The 20,047-nt window shown below is 42.1% G+C and overlaps 1 protein-coding gene across 1 annotated transcript in view; it reads right to left on the reverse strand.

Moving 5' to 3' along the window:
* Window positions 1-20,047, reverse strand: part of sema4d (sema domain, immunoglobulin domain (Ig), transmembrane domain (TM) and short cytoplasmic domain, (semaphorin) 4D) — a 223,374-nt gene that overhangs the window by 1,907 nt on the left and 201,420 nt on the right. Inside the window, exons 17-18 of the mRNA XM_072281678.1 lie at window positions 8,239-8,442; window positions 3,643-3,740 (exon numbers count right to left, since the gene is read on the reverse strand). Of these exons, the coding sequence (XP_072137779.1) occupies window positions 3,643-3,740; window positions 8,239-8,442 (302 nt within the window). The remainder of the gene's footprint in view (window positions 1-3,642; window positions 3,741-8,238; window positions 8,443-20,047) is intronic.

Raw genomic sequence — 20,047 nt, forward strand, 5'->3', positions numbered from 1 at the left:
CCCTCCCCCCACTGGGAAGGTCAGATCACAACCTGGTGCATCTAAAACCCTGCTACGTGCCTCTGGTGAAGAGTTAACCTGCAACCTCGAGGACAGTGAGAAAATGGTCAGAGGAGGCTTATGAGGCGCTCCAGGGTTGTTTTGAGGTGACAGACTGGCAGGCACTCTGTGAGTCACATGGAGATTACATCAACTTCTGTGTGGACTGCAATGTTCCGACAAGAACTGTCCTTTGTCATTCAAATAACAAGCCATGGGTGACAAAGGACATAAGGACATCCTGAACGCTAAAAAGAGGGCATTTAGAGATGGAAATAGGGAGGAGCTGAGGGCAATGCAGAGGGATCTGAAAGCCAGGATCAGGGAGGCTAAAGACAGGTACAGGAGGAAGCTTGAGTGGAAACTCCAGCGGAACAACATGAGGGAGGTCTGGAGGGGGATGAGGACCATCAAACTAGCAACAGAGGAGCGGAAGGCAATATGGACAGGGCCAATGAACCTAACCTGTTCTTTAACAGATTTGACAGTGTGGCCCCTGTCCATCCCACACATGAGCCATCTGTTGTCGGTCCCCAACCAACACATATTCCACTCTCCCCTCCTACCCCTCCTCACAGTCCCCCACCCTGCTCTCATGACTATACCCCTTCCCCACACGAAACCACCATGGTGGACTTCACAGCTCTACAGGTGAGAAGACAGCTGAAACGTCTCAACCCAAGCAAGGCTGCAGGACCGGATGGTGTCAGTACCAGGGTGCTCAAAGCCTGTGCCCCTCAGCTATGTGGAGTACTTCGCCATGTATTCAACCTAAGCCTGAGGCTCCAGAGGGTTCCTGTATTGTGGAAGATGTCCTGCCGCGTTCCTGTGCCGAAGACGCCGCGCCCCAGCTGCCTCAATGACTACAGACCGGTGGCATTGACCTCCCACATCATGAAGACCCTGGAGAGACTTGTTCTGGAGCTGCTCCGGCCTATGGTCAGGTCACACTTAGATCCCCTCCAGTTCGCCTACCAGCCCCGACTAGGAGTTGAGGATGCCATCGTCTACCTGCTGAACCGTGTCTACGCCCACCTGGACAAGTCAGCGAGCACTGTGAGGGTCATGTTTTTTGACTTCTCCAGTGCGTTCAACACCATCCACCCTGCTCTGCTGGGGGAGAAGCTGACAGCGATGCAGCTGGATGCTTCCCTGGTATTATGGATTCTTGATTACCCGACTGGCAGACCACAGTACGTGTGCTTGCAACATTATGTGTCCAACAGAGTGATCAGCAGCACTGGGGCTCCACAGGGGACTGTCTTGTCTCCCTTTCTCTTCACCATTTACACCTCGGACTTCAACTACTGCACAGAGTCTTGTCATCTTCAGAAGTTTTCGGATGACTCTGCCATAGTTGGATGCATCAGCAAGGGAGATGAGGCTGAGTACAGGGCTACGGTAGGAAACTATGTCACATGGTGTGAGCAGAATTATCTGCAGCTTAGTGTGAAAAAGACTAAGGAGCTGGTGGTAGACCTGAGGAGAGCTAAGGTACCGGTGACCCCTGTTTCCATCCAGGGGGTCAGCGTGGACATGGTGGAGGATTACAAATACCTGGGGATACGAATTGACAATAAACTGGACTGGTCAAAGAACACTGAGGCTGTCTACAAGAAGGGTCAGAGCCGTCTCTATTTCCTGAGGAGACTGAGGTCCCTTAACATCTGCCGGACGATGCTGAGGATGTTCTACGAGTCTGTGGTGGCCAGTGCTATCATATTTGCTGTTGTGTGCTGGGGCAGCAGGCTGAGGGTAGCAGACACCAACAGAATCAACAAACTCATTCGTAAGGCCAGTGATGTTGTGGGGATGGAACTGGACTCTCTCACGGTGGTGTCTGAAAAGAGGATGCTGTCCAAGTTGCATGCCATCTTGAACAATGTCTCCCATCCACTACATAATGTACTGGGTGGGCACAGGAGTACATTCAGCCAGAGACTCATTCCACCGAGATGCAACACAGAGCGTCATAGGAAGTCATTCCTGCCTGTGGCCATCAAACTTTACAACTCCTCCCTTGGAGGGTCAGACATCCTGAGCCAATAGGCTGGTCCTGGACTTATTTCATAATCTACATATTACTATTTAACTATTTATGGTTCTAATACTATTTATTATTTATGGAGCAAATGTAACGAAAACCAAATTCCCTCAGGATCAATAAAGTATGACTATGACTATGAATCTAAAGGAATGGGAAGGGAATGCACCTTGTTACTATAAAAGAATAGTAACTTGTTACGACTCTGTTCCTGTTTGCTATCCCACTGAAACAGGTAAACTGTATCAGGGAAATTCATTGGTGTACATCTATCATTTGATTTAGTTATCTAGCAAAAATCTCATGCAAAGTTAATATAAATCAACATCATGCACCATATCAATCTTACAATGATCTACAAACATCACAATTTTTTGTCTCATAATTGATTTGTCACTCCTTCTGGATTACCAATTCTATTGAAATATCTGCGCAGAACATCAGCCAACTTTCTGCTCTTTAAACACCTAGGTGACACATTCACATTTAGTCCATCTCCAAACATGAACTGCAGGTTTTCAATGTTCCATAAAGGAAACTAGCCAATAGTTGTCAACTTTATCCACCTGAATATTTCTGTCTTTAACTTGGGACCCCCTGCCAGTATTTCCTTCATCCCCTCTTCTAATAATTTCCAGGTAACCAGGATTGTAAAAATAGTGTTTCTGGTGTGTATACTTTGGTTACCTCTTCAGACTCAAGCCAGCTGCTTCTATAACAGTTTCATCTCCTCATCTATTTTTGTTTTTCTCTTTCCTGTTTTCAGGAATTTCCCCCTTTTCATTTTTCCCATCTCCAATGTTTCAGCCATAAATCCTTATCAAAATCCTTTGGAATGTCTGATCCATTCTACTCTTCTCCAGGCATGAGCTGAATTATTCCTTTGTCTTGCCAATATCTATATCTCCTGGCACCCTCTTCATTACCTACACTCCAAATTTAGATGAATATCTCCTTATATGCTTAGGTTTGATAGGGTACCTTTTGGGACTTGACTATTCTACATGTGTGGTGCAAATAGGATTTGTTTTACACCGTTACCAGCACAATGGAAAAGTCATAAAACAGGTTTGCATTGTTGTCAACACATTTGTAAATATTCAGGAAGTTCAGCTTGTTGATGAGCAGTCACCATTCATAGCCACTGCCACAATAAAGTGAACTGAAGTGGACTATGAGTTTCCATTCTCAGTTACGTGTCAGGTGAGATAACAGGAAGATTGCAAGTTTGTGACACTCAAAACAACTCACAGAACTCTGATGCTTCCCTGAGCAAACAACCCTGTTTCCCATTGCAGTGGCTTGTGTGGGCTCATAAACAGAGAACAATAGAACAAATTGTAAGAGTGCAGGGAAGGCTCATTGCTAACAAATTAATCAAAAAACAGAGCATGTTGTTTCTTAAATTTAATGCTTGGGAAAAGATTATTGACCCCAAAACTACTAGCTGGAAAAGCAAGCAATTTGCACGTTGCTGTGGCTCTAATGTTTGAGCCCTGTGCAATTAGCAAGGACCTGTTAAGGAGATAAAGGGTGCATTTTGTGCTGTTTCTTCCTACCAATGACTTTATCCAAGCCTGCATCGCTTTCTCATGATCATCGACTGCTTTCCTCCATTTCACCAGTTCCTTTGACCATTTGCTTTTAGCAAGAGCATCTAAGTCAAAAATCAAAGTATATTCATTAGCTATATTCAACAAATATAATCTCAGTTGACCACAATTGGAAATTAATGGCTCATATTCAAGCAAATCTTCCTTGTTCGCATGAAACCATGTCAACCTGTGTGAAAGCAAGGAGATGAAATGAATTAGTGTGCATCTGTTCCAACTCTGTGCTCCAGAAAGGAAGTATAGTACATCTTTCATACCAACTTACTGTTTATTTGCCAGTAGCAGGCAAAATTAAAATACTGTCACATTCCAGGAGATCCTATCTGCGCCAACTTAAAGGAAAACTGTCAAACTGTCACTGAGTTGGGGGGGGAGGGGCTATGCATTTTATTTAATGAAAACAACAGGACCAAAAACAAACTTGTTAAAAATAACCGTTCCAACAAAACAAAATCAGCAAAATCTATAGATACCCAAGAACTTCATTTTTTGAAACCACAGTGCCTTGGCTTGCCACAATACTCTGACTTAGTGGACAAAGCTGGCCAATTAGTGTTGCACTACATGAGCTTTGAGTTAGAGATTACGACAAAACACACAGATGAAATAAATCGAATGACACCATGGCTGACAAGAGAAATTAGGGATAGTATCAATTCCAAAGAAGAAGCATACAAATTAGCCAGAAAAAGTGGCTCACCTGAGGACTGGGAGAAATTCAGAGTTCAGCAGAGGAAGACAAAGAGCTTAATTAGGAAGGGGAAAAAAGATTATGAGAGAAAACTGGCAGGGAACATAAAAACTGACTGTAAAAGCTTTTATAGATATGTAAAAAGGAAAAGACTGATAAAGACAAATGTAGGTCCCCTACAGATAGAAACAGGTGAATTGATTATGGGGAGCAAGCACATGGCAGACCAATTGAATAATTACTTTGGTTCTGTCTTCACTAAAGAGGACATAAATAATCTTCCAGAAATAGTAGGGGACAGAGGGTCCAGTGAGATGGAGGAACTGAGCGAAATACATGTTAGTAGGGAAGTGGTGTTGGGTAAATTGAAGGGATTAAAGGCAGATAAATCCCCAGGGCCAGACGGTCTGCATCCCAGAGTGTTTAAGGAAGTAGCCCAAGAAATAGTGGATGCATTAGTGATAATTTTTCAAAACTCGTTAGATTCTGGACTAGATCCTGAGGATTGGAGGGTAGCTAATGTAACCCCACTTTTTAAAAAAGGAGGGAGAGAGAAACCGGGGAATTATAGACTGGTTAGCCTAACGTCGGTGGTGGGGAAACTGCTGGAGTCAGTTATCAAAGATGTAATAACAGCACATTTGAAAAGCGGTGAAATCATCGGACAAAGTCAGCATGGATTTGTGAAAGGAAAATCATGTCTGACGAATCTCATAGAATTTTTTGAGGATGTAACTAGTAGAGTGGATAGGGGAGAACCAGTGGATGTGGTATATTTGGATTTTCAAAAGGCTTTTGACAAGGTCCCACACAGGAGATTAGTGTGCAAACTTAAAGCACACGGTATTGGGGGTAAGGTATTGATGTGGATAGAGAATTGGTTAGCAGACAGGAAGCAAAGAGTGGGAATAAACGGGGCCTTTTCAGAATGGCAGGCAGTGACTAGTGGGGTACCACAAGGCTCAGTGCTGGGACCCCAGTTGTTTACAATATATATTAATGACTTGGATGAGGGAATTAAATGCAGCATCTCCAAGTTTGCGGATGACACGAAGCTGGGCGGCAGTGTTAGCTGTGAGGAGGATGCTAAGAGGATGCAGAGTGACTTGGATAGGTTGGGTGAGTGGGCAAATTCATGGCAGATGCAAGTTAATGTGGATAAATGTGAAGTTATCCACTTTGGTGGCAAAAATAGGAAAACAGATTATTATCTGAATGGTGGCTGATTAGGAAAAGGGGAGGTGCAACGAGACCTGGGTGTCATTATACACCAGTCATTAAAAGTGGGCATGCAGGTACAGCAGGCGGTGAAAAAGGCGAATGGTATGCTGGCATTTATAGCGAGAGGGTTCGAGTACAGGAGCAGGGAAGTACTACTGCAGTTGTACAAGGCCTTGGTGAGACCACACCTGGAGTATTGAGTGCGGTTTTGGTCCCCTAATCTGAGGAAAGACATCCTTGCCATAGAGGGAGTACAAAGAAGGTTCACCAGATTGATTCCTGGGATGGCAGGACTTTCATATGAAGAAAGACTGGATGAACTGGGCTTGTACTCGTTGCAATTTAGAAGATTGAGGGGAGATCTGATTGAAACGTATAAAATCCTAAAGGGATTGGACAGGCTAGATGCAGGAAGATTGTTCCCGATGTTGGGGAAGTCCAGAACGAGGGGTCACAGTTTGAGGATAAAGGGGAAGCCTTTTAGGACTGAGATTAGGAAAAACTTCTTCACAGAGAGTGGTGAATCTGTGGAATTCTTTGCCACAGGAAACAGTTGAGGCCAGTTCATTGGCTATATTTAAGAGGGAGTTAGATATGGCCCTTGTGGCTACGGGGATCAGGGGGTATGGAGGGAAGGCTGGTGCAGGGTTCTGAGTTGGATGATCAGCCATGATCATAATAAATGGCGGTGCAGGCTCGAAGGGCCGAATGGCCTACTCCTGCACCTATTTTCTATGTTTCTATGATTTCATTATTGAATACCAATTACCCTGCCAAACATTAAGATTTTCACTGCAAATTACCTATACACAGTTTATAATAGAAATACATATTTAATAAACCCCAAGCAACAAAGGGGATGATTAGCAAAAACTTTTAATATGTTGGAATACTTTTCAAATTAATCTCACATAGCCAGCTTTGGGGATGACTGTGATCAATAATATCAGTCACACTGACTCTTCCCCACACATTGCAAAGAACATTTAAAATAGGAGTGGGACCAGGCCAACTGGTCCTTCAAGTCTGCTCTGCCATTTAACACTGATCTAATCATAACCTCAGCTCCACATTCCCGTCAATCCCTCAGAACCCTTGATTCTATTACTATCCAGAAATCTATTTGGATATTGAAACATACTCAGTCTACACAGTTTCTTGGGATGGAAAATTCCAAAGATTTAATACCTTATGAGAAGCAATTCCTCCTCATCTTAGATTTAATTGGGTGACTTGTTCTGAAATCATACTCCTAAGATCTGGATTTGCCTACAAGGGGAAATAGCCTCTCAGTCTCCATTGGGTCAAGCCCCTCAGAACTTTGTACATACCAATAAAATCCTCTGACATTCCGCTGAACTCTAATAGGAATAGGCTCAACTAACTGAAACTTGCTTCATATGATGAGCTATTCATACCAAAAATCAAGCCAGTGAGCCTTTTGTTTTTCTCCTTATAACCTCAGCAGTAGGTATTTAACTCCCCCCTCCCCTTCTTTCAGCTGTTCGCCAATACTTCTTTAATTACCTTACATTTATAAAATACCTCCAGCTGCTTAAGGATTCTGTAAAGAGAGTAAAAAGGGAGGACCTACCTTGGTCTCTCATTAAACCTCCATTCAGCTTCCTCCATACTATTCCAAAACTTCCTAACATTCTCCAGATCTAAACCATCTTCGCAGCTCTCTAGTGCTACCACATCTTGTAACCGGGTAGTCAAAACTGTGTGCACTGCTCCAGCCGTGACCCACCTGGTGTTTCATAACCCTTTTCATTATCTCTTGACTCGCATTCAATGCCTTGACTAATAAAGGTAAGCGTCCCAAGACTTGATCAGCTTGTCCATCTGCCCTGGTATCTTCAGTGATCTAAGAATGCGTACTTTAAGGTCCCGCTGTATCTTATACTTCATGGCACCATGCCATTTCCCTGCCTCTCTCAACTGCATTACCTCATCTTTTCAAAGTAAATCCTAGTTCTGGTCAGGCATATCCAATTATTTCTAATCTTATTCAAATTATGGATCAAGAGCTGGTTCAAAGGGGGTGTATAGAAGACAATGCCAGCAAAAGCAATGCTTGATGTATCTAAAAATAAGAATCTTACCAGGTGAGGGCTTGTCAGTCAATACCTTGCTCCCAACTCTTAAGACAACTTTTGATGAGAGAGAAGGCTGAAATAATGCTGACTTGCTTTAGCACCAACAACACACAGTTTATCATCCACATAAAGCATTCTACTTGACTGGCATGGCAGCCCAACTCCATTTGCAGTGTCAACTGTCCATAAGGTTTAGCACAGGATCTGACCAACTCTTTGCTGTGTTTTCAAAACCATGTCCTAGAAAGCTGGCGCATGAGAAAGCTCCCTCACCATCCCAGCAGGTTGAAACAGTGTGCTTCTTTCAGTTGGGGCAAAATTCAGAAACTCCTTACCTATGTATACAAAAACAATAGTTCATTTCAAGTGCAATAAATGCTTGTCTGCTCAGGGATGTTCAAATAATAACAAACATAACTTTATTGGCCAAGGTCCTATTGTTTATTTATTTTTAATTTTTTTTTCTCCATTCCTATCCAACAGAAAACCTGCAGGCACCACAGTAATAAAAATTATTATTTCATGGCTTACCTTCAACACTGATGAGCACACTTGACATTGCAGTCCCCTTTTTGGATATAACGTGACAATGATATTGTGTGTCAACGGTTACTATGTCCTTCAACCAGCTGATGACATGGATTCGCCTATCTTTTAATGACTGACTTTGGTGCTTAACAGAATCAGTCACCTTTTCACCATTTTTCTTCCAAATGAAATGTAAATCTTTGGGTCCTGTGGAAAGCAAGAGTTCGGTAAATACCACAATCTCTCAGTTATTTCTCCAAGTTAGTCAATTTAAGGCTCCATCTCATCCGATCAGGGGTGACCAGCTGTGAGGAGTGGTGGATATCCAAGTTTGTAATCTCTGGTTTGCTGCCTCTGCCACGTGCTAGTGAGGATGAGAATAAGATGATCTGAGAGGTGAATGCATGGCTGAAGGGGGCAAGGTTTCAGATTTCTAGATCAATGGGATCTCTTCTGGGGAAGGTATGAACTGTACGAAAAGGACGGGCTCACCTGATCCTGAAGGGGACCAATAACCTTAGCTTTGCCAGAGCTCCGAGGGAGTGTTTAAACTAACTTAACAGGGGGCTCGGAACAGGAGTGATAGAGCTGAGGATGGGATAGCTGCTAATACAAGCAGAGGCAGTATGTTGCAAGACTAAGGAAGGACAGACAGATAAAAGGGCAAAATTGCAGTCAGTGGGATGAGTTAAAGTGTAATGGGGCTAGAATTGAAAAGGGTGATGAACACGGGTCTGAAGGTGTTATACTTGAATGCATGCAGTACTTAAAATTAAGATACATGATCTTGTAGTGCATTTAGAGATTGGCTGGTATGATGCTGTGGGCACCCGAGTCATACCTGATAGAATATCACATCTGGGAGCTAACAACCCAGGATATGCTTTGTATCAAAAGGATAGGCCAGGGGGTGGGGTTGGGTAGGGTGGCTCCATTGGCAAAAAATGAAGTCAAATCCTTAGAAAGTGGTGATACAGGATTGTAAGATGTAGAATTCATGTGGGTAGAGTTAAAATACTGCAAGGGTAAGAAGACCCTGATAGGAATCACACACCAGGAAGTTCCGCCTTTGGCAAATGGAGCCAAGGTGCTCTACAACATGGTCTCCCAGTTTACATTGGGCCTCACCAAAGTAGATGAGGCCACATTAGAAGCAGCGGACACAAATAGACGATCACAGCAGATTTGCAGGTGAAGTGTTGCCTGACCTGGAAGGACTGTTGGAGGCCTGAATGGAGTGGAGGGAAGAGGTGAATGTGCAGGTGTTGCACTTTGGCTGTTTGCAGGGATACGTGCTGGGGGGGGGGGGAGATTAGTGAGGAAGGACAATTGGACAGAGAGTAATAGATGGAGTGATCCCTGTGGAAAGCCGGGGGGGGGGGGGGATCATAAAGAAAAGTTTGGTGGTAGGATCCCTTTGGAGATGGCGGAAGTTGCAGAGAGTGATGTGTTGGATTCAGAGGTTTGTGGGGTGGTACACAAGGACAAGAGGAACTCTATCACTCTTAAGGCAGCAGGAAGATGTGGTTAGTGTGGATGTTCAGGAAATGGAGGAGATGCGGGTGAGGGCATCATCAGTGGTGGAGGAATAGAAACCCCATTCTTTGAAGGAGGTAATGATAGAGATCTAGAAGATTATAATACTAGCCAGAAGGAGCTTAAGAATGAAATTAGGAGAGCCAGAAGGGGCCATGAGAAGGCCTTGGCGAGCAGGATTGAGGAAAACCCCAGGGCATTCCACAAGTAGGTGAACAGCAAGAGGATAAAACATGAGAGAATAGGACCAAACAAGTATGACAGTGGAAAAGTGTGTGTGGAACCGCAGGAGATGGCAGAGGTACTTAATGAATACTTTGCTTCAGTATTCATTACGAAAAAGGATCTTAGCAATTGTAGGGATGACTTACAGCAGACTGAAAAGCTTGATCATGTAGATATTAAGGAAGATGATGTGCTGGAGCTTTTGGAAAGCATCAAGTTGGATAAGTCACCGGGACCGGGCAAGATGTACCCCAGGCTGCTGTGGGAGGCAAGGGAGGAGATTGCTGAGCCTCTGGCAATGATCTTTACATCAGCAATGGGGATGGGAGAGGTTCTGAAGGACTGAAGGGTTGCAGATGTTGTTCCCTTATTCAAGGGAGTAGAGATAGCCCAGGAAATTATTGACCAGTGAGTTTTACTTCAATGGTTGGTAAGTTGATGGAGAAGATTATGAGAGGCAGGATTTATTAACATTTGGAGAGGCATAATATGATTAGGAATAGTCAGCATTGCTTTGTTGAAGGCAGGTTGTGCCTTACGCACCTGAATGAATTTTTTGAGGATGTGACTAAACACGTTGATGAAGGTAGAGCCGTAGATGTAGCATTTATGGATTTCAGCAAGGCATTTGACAAGGTACCCATGCAAGGCTTATTGAGAAAGTAAGGAGGCATGGGATCCAAGGGGACATTGCTTTGTGGATTCAGAACTGGCTTGCCCACAGAAGATAAAACATGGTTGTAGATGGGTCATCTTCTACATGGAGGTCAGCCTCAGGGATCTGTTCTGGGACCCCTACTCATTGTGATTTTTATAAATGACCTGGATGAGGAAGTGGAGGGATGGGTTAGTAAATCTGCTGATGACACAAAGGTTGGGGGTGTTGTGGATAGTGTGGAGGGTTGTCAGAGGTTACAGCGGGACATCGACAGGATGCAAAACTGGGCTGAGAAGTTGCAGATGGAGTTCAACCCAGATAAGTGTGAGGTGGTTCATTTTGGTAGGTCAAATATGATGGCAGAATATAGTATTAATGGTAAGACTCCTGGCAGTGTGGAGAATCAGACTCTGTGGTTAAGAAGGCATACGGTGTATTGGCCTTCAAAAACCATAGGATTGAGTTCAAGAGCCGAGAGGTAATGTTACAGCTACATAGGACCCTGGTCAGACCCCACCTGGGGTCTGGTCAGTTCTGGTCACCTCACTACAGGAAGGATGTGGAAACCATAGAGAGAGTGCAGAGGAGATTTACAAGGATGTTGCCTGGATTGGGGAGCATGCGTTATGAGAAAAGATTGAGTGAACTTGGCCTTTTCTCCTTGGAACGAAGGACGATGAGAGATGACCTGATAGAGGTGTACAAGATAATGAAAGGCATTGATCGTGTGGATAGTCAGAGGCTTTTTCCCGGGGTGAAATGGCTAGCACGAGTGGACACAGTTTAAGGTGATTGGAAGTAGGTACAGAGATGTCAGGGGTAAGTTTTTTTTATGCCGAGAGTGGTGAGTGTGTAGAATGGGCTGCTGGCGACAGTGGTGGAGGAGGATACGATAGGGTCTTTTAAGAGTCTCCTAGATAGGTACATGGAGCTCAGAAAAATAGAGGGCTATGGGTAAACCTAGGTAATTTCTAAGGTAAGGACATGTTTGGCACAGCTTTGTGGGCTGAAGGGCCTGTATTGTACTGTAGGGTTTCTATGTTTCTATCTCTCTATCTCTGATATACTGGAAAGGAAAGCCACATCCTGGAGATGAAGGAACTGAGAAAAGGGAACAGCATTTTTATAGGACATGTTTTGGGAAGAAGTTTAGTCAAGATAACCCAGAAGTACAGTCAAGGTAACCATGGGAATCAGATCTATAAAAGATGTTGGTTGACAGTTTGTCTCCAGAGATGGAGACCGAGACCAAGGGGGAGGGAGATGCCTGAGGTGGACCAAGTGAATTTAAGGCCTGGGTGGAAGTTGGAGGCAAAGTTGATGAAATTGACAAGCTCTGCATGGGTGCATGAAGCAGCTGTAGGAAGAGTTGGGGATCAATACCAGGGATAGATTGGAACATGAACTGTTCTATGTAGTCAACAAAAAGGCAGACATAGCTGGGGCCCCTTTCAGGTGCTCATGGCTACCCCCTCAAGTCCGGAGAAAGTTGGGGGAGCTGGAGAAAAAATTATTGAGGGTGAGGACCAGTTCTGCCATATGGAGGAGGGTGGTGGTGGAGGGGAACTAGTTGGTTCTCTTATTGAGAAAGAAGCAGAGAGTTTTAAGGCCTTTTTGATAGGGGACAGAAGTGTATAGGGACTAGACATCCTGATGGGGGTTATATACAGGCTTCAAATTCGAAAGGCGCAGGAAAGATACATTCCAAAGATAAAGATGTATTTTAAAGGGAGAATGAGGCAACAGTGGCTGACAAGGGAAGTCAAACACAACAAAGCAAAAGAGAGGACATATAATAAAATCAAAAAGTAATGGAAAGGTAGAAGATTGGGAAGCTTTTAAAAGCAGAACTAAAAAGCCATAAAAAGGAGAAAAGATGAAATACGAAGGCAAGTTAGCCAATAATATAAGAGAATACAAAAAGATTTTTCAGAAATAAAGAGTAAGAAGAGATATGATAGTGGATATCAGACCACTACAACATGACGCTGAAGAGGTAGTAATGGGGGACAAAGAAATGGTGGATGAACTTAATAAGTATTTTGTGTTGCTCTTCACTGTGGAAGACGCTAGCAGAATGCCAGAAATGCTAGAGTGTCAGGTGGCAGAAGTGAGTGTCGTTGCTATTAATAAGGAGCTGCTGCTTGGGAAGCTAAGGAGCCTGAAGGCAGATAAGTCACCTGGACCAGATGGATTACACCCCAGGGTTCTGAAAGAGGTAACTAAAGAGATAGCGGAGGTATTAGTAATGATCTGACAAGAATCACTAGATTCTGGCATAGTTCCAGAGGACTGAAACAAATGTAAATGTCACTCCTCTCCCTAAGAAGAGAGGGGAGCAGATTAGGAGAATGAGCAAAGAATTGGCAGATGGAATACAATGTAGTGAAATGCAAGCAATGCACACAAAATGCTGGAGGAACTCAGCAGGCCAGGCAGCATCTATAGAAAAGAGTACACAGTCGACGTTTCAGGCCAAGACCGTGGTCATGCGCTTTAGCAGAAGGAATAAAGGTGTAGGCTCTTTTTTTTAAAAAAAATGCAGAGAACATTCAAGGGACTTGGGAATCCTTGTGTAGAATTCCCTCAAGGTTAACTTGCAGATTGAGTGGTAAGGAAGGGAAATTCAATGTTAGCATTCATTTCAAGAGGACTAGAGGTTTTATAAAGCATTGGTCAGACTGCACTTGGGAGAAATGTGATCAGTTTTGGGCCACTTATCTAAGAAAAGATATGCTGGCATTGGTCAAGGTCCAGAGGAGATTCATGAGAATGATAGGGTTAACTTATGAGGAGTGATTGATGGCTCTGGGTCTGTACTCACTGGAGTTTTGAAGAATGAGAGTGGATCTCATTGAAATACTTCAAATTTTGAAAGCCTTAGGGAGACTGGATGTGGGGAGGATGCTTCATATAGTGGGAAAGTCTAGGACCACAGGGCACAGCCTCAGAACAGAGGGGCATTCATTTGAACAGAGATGACGAGATATTTCTTTAGCCAGATAGTAGTAAATCTATGAAATTCATTGCCACAGGCAGGTGTACAGGCCTGATCATTGGTTACATTTAAGGAGGAGGGTGATAGGTTCTTGATTAATCACGGGAACAATGGTTATGGTGAGAAGGTAGGAGAATGGGGTTGGGAGGGATAATAAATCAGGCATGATGGAATGCTGAAGAGGCCTTGATGGGCCAAATGGCCTAATTCTGTTCCTATGTCTTATGGTCTTATGAAGTCAGATTTCTGACTTGCTGACAAGATGTATACAGAATGAATCCATAGTTTAGAAAATATTATATCTCTATGTTGATTTATGTGTACCACTGGACAAATAAAATTTAAACTTTGTGCCTCTGATTTAAAAAAAGTCAAAAAAAGTTCTTGCTTTAACAACAAAATTATATTATGGGTGAAAGCAAATGCATGCTGTTGCTATTTGTAACAGAAAATTAAGCAGCAGGTTAATCAGAACCTGCTAAAAAGCAGAGGACATTAAAACCTGAATGGTAACCCAGACTGACATTATCCCTATTCAATTTCATACTTGCAATGCACCAACCCACTGATTTTTCTACAGAGCATCCTTATTCTCCAGATTTTGTCAAATGCTCAGCCAGCATTTTCATCATTCACTTTTGCATTTGCAGATTAGTCATTTCTTTACCTCTTTATTCACCTGCCTGCAGTTTAATTTGCAATAAGATCCATGACTGGCTGGTGACCAGGTTATACACCATTAATCGACACATTTGAAAATCATTAAGGCATGCTGCAAAACTCCATTTCTGGGATATGCATATTCACTTGTCTTGTACTTTTATGCAGATCCACTTATCTCACACTGGAAAACTGGAGTGAGGGACAACCTGCTTCACGTTTCTTCAGATCTTCACCCCCAGTTTTCCCCGCTGTCTCCCACATCAACGGTTCGATGACATTCCTCATTCTCAGCTGCATTCATTTTTACTTAGTCTTACTTACACTGTGGATTTCCGTTAATTGGGCATTGGTTAATGAGAGCAGCCCCTTATTTGGGACAACTTTTAAAGGACAGAAACTAATCAAGAAAATTGCCAGGATTCCCTTTGTTCATTTGGGACACTGTGCCACTTAATTGAGGCAGGAGACTGTTGCCGAATAGGTTCTAACTAGTGTCAATCATGCGCAATTGTGTGGCCATTAAATGGTACATTGTGCTTAGAGCAAATAATTTTTAAATAGTCAGGTGTGTGTGTGTGTGTGTGTGTGTGTATGTATATATATATATATATATATATATATATATATATATATATTCACAAGGCAGTGATTTTTGTTACTGATTGCCCAAGAAATAAGAAAATTTCAAACGGTTTTGCTCACTGCAGTTTCAAGCATTCAGGCTTGGAGATGACAGAAATGGCCAGGAGTAATAACAGAATGATTTCACACTGCATACACTGGATGAATTCCTCTGTCAATAACTTAGGAACTAATATAGTTTTATAGTATTGCAGTACTATTGGTAGTGTTCTGATTTGTAATGTATTTCATTTAAACATATGCAACACACACAAAATGCTGGAGGAACTCAGCAGGCCAAGCAGCATCTAGGAAAAGAGTACAGTCCACGTTTTGGGCTGAAACCCTTCTACAGGATGTTTAAATACATAAATTGGCTACTCTGTCTTTTTTTTATACCCCTTTAACTAGTTCCATGAAACTTCAGCTAATTGGAGCAACACACACAATGCTGGAGGAACTCAGCAGGTGAGGCAGTGCCTATGGAAATGAATACAGTAAACAGTCAACACTTCAGGCCAAAATCCTTCTTCCGGACTGGAACGGAAGGCGGAAGACGCAAAGCATCAGCTAATTCAAGTAGCCACTTAATTGTGCCAAAACATACATGTCCTGATGTATCCCAATTAACCAAAATCTACTGTATATTGTGCTGATTGTTTGTTCTTCAGTCTCAAAAAGAATTAACTAAAGATAGCTCAAATAGCATTTTCTGAACTGCTTAAAGATCAAGTTTTTCCAATTTTGTTGAATGCAGAAAAGACAAAGTAAACACCTTGATTAGAGAAAACAGCTTGGTTACCTAATTTCACGACGTTATATGATGAAATATTAATATACTCAGGTGGGAGTAAAAGGTGCATTGGCCGTGACAGAAGCATGGATTCGTCAAAATTATACCACTGCTCAAAGGTTTAAAACCATGAGGATCGGTTCCACATAGATAGTTTGTATTTCCCTGATTTTGGAAAGTTTAAGGATAATCCAACTGAAACGCTTAACATGACAAAAAAAAAGCTACAAATGAATGTTCACCAATTTATGTTCTAGCAGAGAAGAAATAAGTAATGCTTTGATTTTCAAATTCTTTCTCTCAATTTCAAATTTCTCCATGGTCTCACCACTCCCTAATTCTGCTGCTCAAAGCACTGAGATACATGATCTTGTAGCCTCTTGTTCTTGTTGACCTAAACCACATGACTAATGCTAGCAATGGCTTTAGCTACAAAATCCCTTAACAGGAATTCTTTAAACTTCCCCAATGCTCCTTAAAAACTACCCGTTTGACCATCTGTTCTAATTTGTTTTAATGATTGTCTCAATGACTTTTTTGATATAATTCCTGTGAAACACTGAAATACTTCCACTATGTTATAGTACCAAGCAAAAGGGAGTCATTAATTTGATTAATTCCCGGAATAGACCCTATTTCCTCTGGTGAAAATTTGCAGCTGAAGGTCATCATTTTTAAACATGTAACCAAGGTCATTCAGCAGTCAAATTAGAAAGTTCATGGACTATCTGAAATTTGTTCCAGAAAATGTTCCAGGGTCAAGTCAATTGAGTAAAGTGTTGCTAGCTGAGGAGATCAGTATGTCCAGAATCACATAAAGGCGTGTCAATTATACAGCAATCAATACACATCATCAAGAAAGTTAGCAAAGCAGACGTCAAGGGATGAGTGACCTTATCAACACATTCCTAAATCAATGTTATTGATGTAACACAAATGGTGCTTTCAAAGGCTGCTAGATCAATGGAAGAATCAGAAAAATCAAAAACACCCACTGACAAGAACTGCAACAATCTCACCCACAACCTTAAGGCCTTGAAAATATGATCATAAATTGTGGCATGAATTCAGTGTGATTTGGACAGGGCGTACTGTCAGAAAGAAAACTTAATTTGAAAAATGAAAAGGTTAGTGTGATGGAAACGGTTCCAGTTCATAGACCTCTGGCACTAGATTGGGTAAAAGTGGGAGCTGTATCTTTGAAGTAGTGACACCTGAGCTATGCTGGATCAGTTTTTTCTACCAAGCCACAAAACTGGGGAAGAGAGGATTTTAAAGTAAATATTGGGGGACAAGATTTTAAGGCTGGAGCTGGAAAACGGTGGCAAATCGAAGAGTGGAGACAAGGGTAGAGGTGTTACTGTGGGAAATGATAAACATGCTGTGACAGAAAAGTACGGAGCAAACACAAATTTGAGAACAAGTCATAATACTGAAACCTCTATTCCTAATGTATGAAAGCAATCAGTCATCGTCATAGCAACATACAACATGGAAACAGGCCCTTAGGCCCAACTCATCCCACCTGCTTGTATTTGACCCACATCCTTCTAACACTTCCTATCCATGTATCTGTCCAAATATCTTCAGAACATTGTGACTGTACCAGCCTCTGCCACTTCAGTTCCTTTTTAAATCTTTCCTTCCTCACTTTAAATCTAAGCCATCTCCTCTAGCCTGAAAAAAAGACTATGACCATTCATCTTATCAATGCTCCGCATGATCTTATAAACCTCTGTCATCCCATAGCCTCCTACACTCTAGGAGAGAGAAAAAAAAATAACCACCGGCCTATCTCGTCTCTCCTTATGTTAGGCCCTCCACTCTTGGTAATATCCTTGTGAATTCTTTCTGCATTTTTCAAATTAATTATACCTTTCCTATAATTAAGTGATCAGAACTGCACATAGTACTCCGAGTGTGGTCTTACCAGCCTCTTGTTCAGTTGAAACATGCCATCTCAACTCTCTAGAATCCATGCCTTGACTGATGAAATACAGCTTGCTACAGTAAATGCATCCTTCACCACTCTGTTTAGTTGTGGTCCCAACTTTCAGGGAAACATGTACTTTACACTTCTAGGTCTCTGTTCTACAACACTCTACAGGGCCCTGCCATTTACTGTGCAAGTTCTGGTCTGGACTTGACATCCCAAAATGTAATGCTTCACATTTGTTCAGTTAAATTTCATTTGCCATTCCTGGCCCACTTTCCCAGGTAATCTACAGTTGCAAGAAAGTTTGAACCTTTTGCTGTTTGGTTTTCTGCATTAATTACTCATAAAATGTGGTCTGATCTTCACTTAAGTCACAATAATAGATAAACATAATTTGCATAAACTAATTACACACCAACAATTGTACTTCTTGTCAATACTGAGTACACCATTTAAACAATCACAGTCTAGACTCAAGAAAAGCAGGCAAACCTCTGGGGTAATGCCTTTTACAAAAGCTGTTTGGAATCAGGTGTTCCAATCAATGAGATGAGATTGGAGGTGTGGGTTGGTGCCCTGCCCTATAAAAAAGACACACGAAGTCAGGTTACTGACAGGTGGCGGTAATGCACCATTAAGCTGGATGCCAACCACCGTGAAACAAGATACAGACAGGTTACTGACAGATCCTGCTCTTCTCAAGAAAAAATGTTTATGTGCACCATTTCTTGATTAAAACAACTTAAAGAGGACTTTAGAAAATGAATTTAGAGATGCATGAAACTAGAAAAGGCAACAAAAGCATCTCTAAAAGCCTGAATGTTCATCAGTCCACAGTAAGAGAAAATTGTCTACAAATGAAGCAAATTCAGTACTGTTACTACTCTCCCTAGGAGTGGGCATCCTACAAGAATCACATCAAGAGCTCAGCATATAACACTGAAGGAGGTGAAAAAGGACCCAAGGGTAACAGCAATAGACCTGTAGAAATCTCTAAAACTTGCTGAAGTCCCTGTTCATGAGTCCACCACAAGAGAAATGCTGAACAAGAATGGTGTTCATGGAAGGTCACCATGGAGGAAACCACTCCTCACCAATGACAAAATTGCTGCATACCTCAAGTTTGGAAAAGACTATAATGCTTCTGGGATGATGTTCCATGGACAGACGAAACAAAAATTGAAATGGCAGAAATGCACACCACTATGTTTGGAGGAAAAAGGGCAGAGCACACCAACACTAAAACCTCATCCCAACTATGAAGTATGGTGGAAGGAGCATCATGATTTGGGGGCTGCTATGCTGAATCAGGGCCTGGACAGCTTGTAATCATTGAGGGAACAATGAATTCAAAGTTGTATCAAGACATTTTACAGCAGAACGTCAGGGTAGCAGTCTGTCACCTGAAGCTTAATAGAAGTTGGATGATGCAACAATGATCCAGAAGATGAGGGTAAATCAACAACAGAATGGCTTAAAAAGAAGAAAATTTGTGTTTTGGATTGACCAAATCGGAGTCCAGACCTTAACCCAATTGAGATACTGTGGCATGACCTGAAGAGGGCTTCTCATGCAAGGTATCCCAGAAATATTGATGAACTGAAACAGTTTTGTATGGAGGAGTGATCTAAAATTCCTCCACGCCGTTGTGCAAGTCTGATCAGCAGCTACAGGAAATATTTGGTGGAGATTATAGCTGCTAAAGGATGTTCTACCAGTTATTAAATACAAGGGTTCACATACTTTTTCCAGCCTAGACTGTGAATGTTTAAACAATGTGTTCAATAAAGACATGAAATGTACAATTTTTTGTGTTATTAGTTTATACAGATTGTGGTAGTTTATTATTTTGACTTTGATGAAGATTAGACTACATTTTATGAATAATTAACAGAAAACCAGGTAATTGCAAAGAGTTCACAAACCTTTTCTTTCAACTGTATATCTTGTTTAGTCTTCAACTTGTTCATTGTCCACTGTATTCCCAATTTTGGTGTCATTTGCAAACTTCTTAACCATGCTAACAACATACTCATCCAAAACCCTAATATAGATAACAGCATTGTTCCCAGCACTGATTGCTGCAGTGCACCACTGGTCACAGACTCCAATCTGAAAAACAACCCTCTGCTAGCACCCAGTGGTTCAATTTTGTATCCGGTTGGCTAGATCAGCCTGAATTCCACATTAAGCAACCTTCCAGACCAGTGTAATAAGCAGGATTTTATCAGAGGCCTTGCTAAACTACATGTAGATAAGTGTCAAACCTCATGACCACCTCTTCAAAAAACTAATCAAAATTCATGAGACACAATTTCCCCCAAACAGAAAAACATGCTGACTATTCCTAATCAGTCATTCCCTTTCTACATGCAGGTTAAG

The sequence above is a fragment of the Mobula birostris genome, chromosome 17, assembly GCF_030028105.1.
Source record: "Mobula birostris isolate sMobBir1 chromosome 17, sMobBir1.hap1, whole genome shotgun sequence".
NCBI lineage: Eukaryota > Metazoa > Chordata > Chondrichthyes > Myliobatiformes > Myliobatidae > Mobula > Mobula birostris.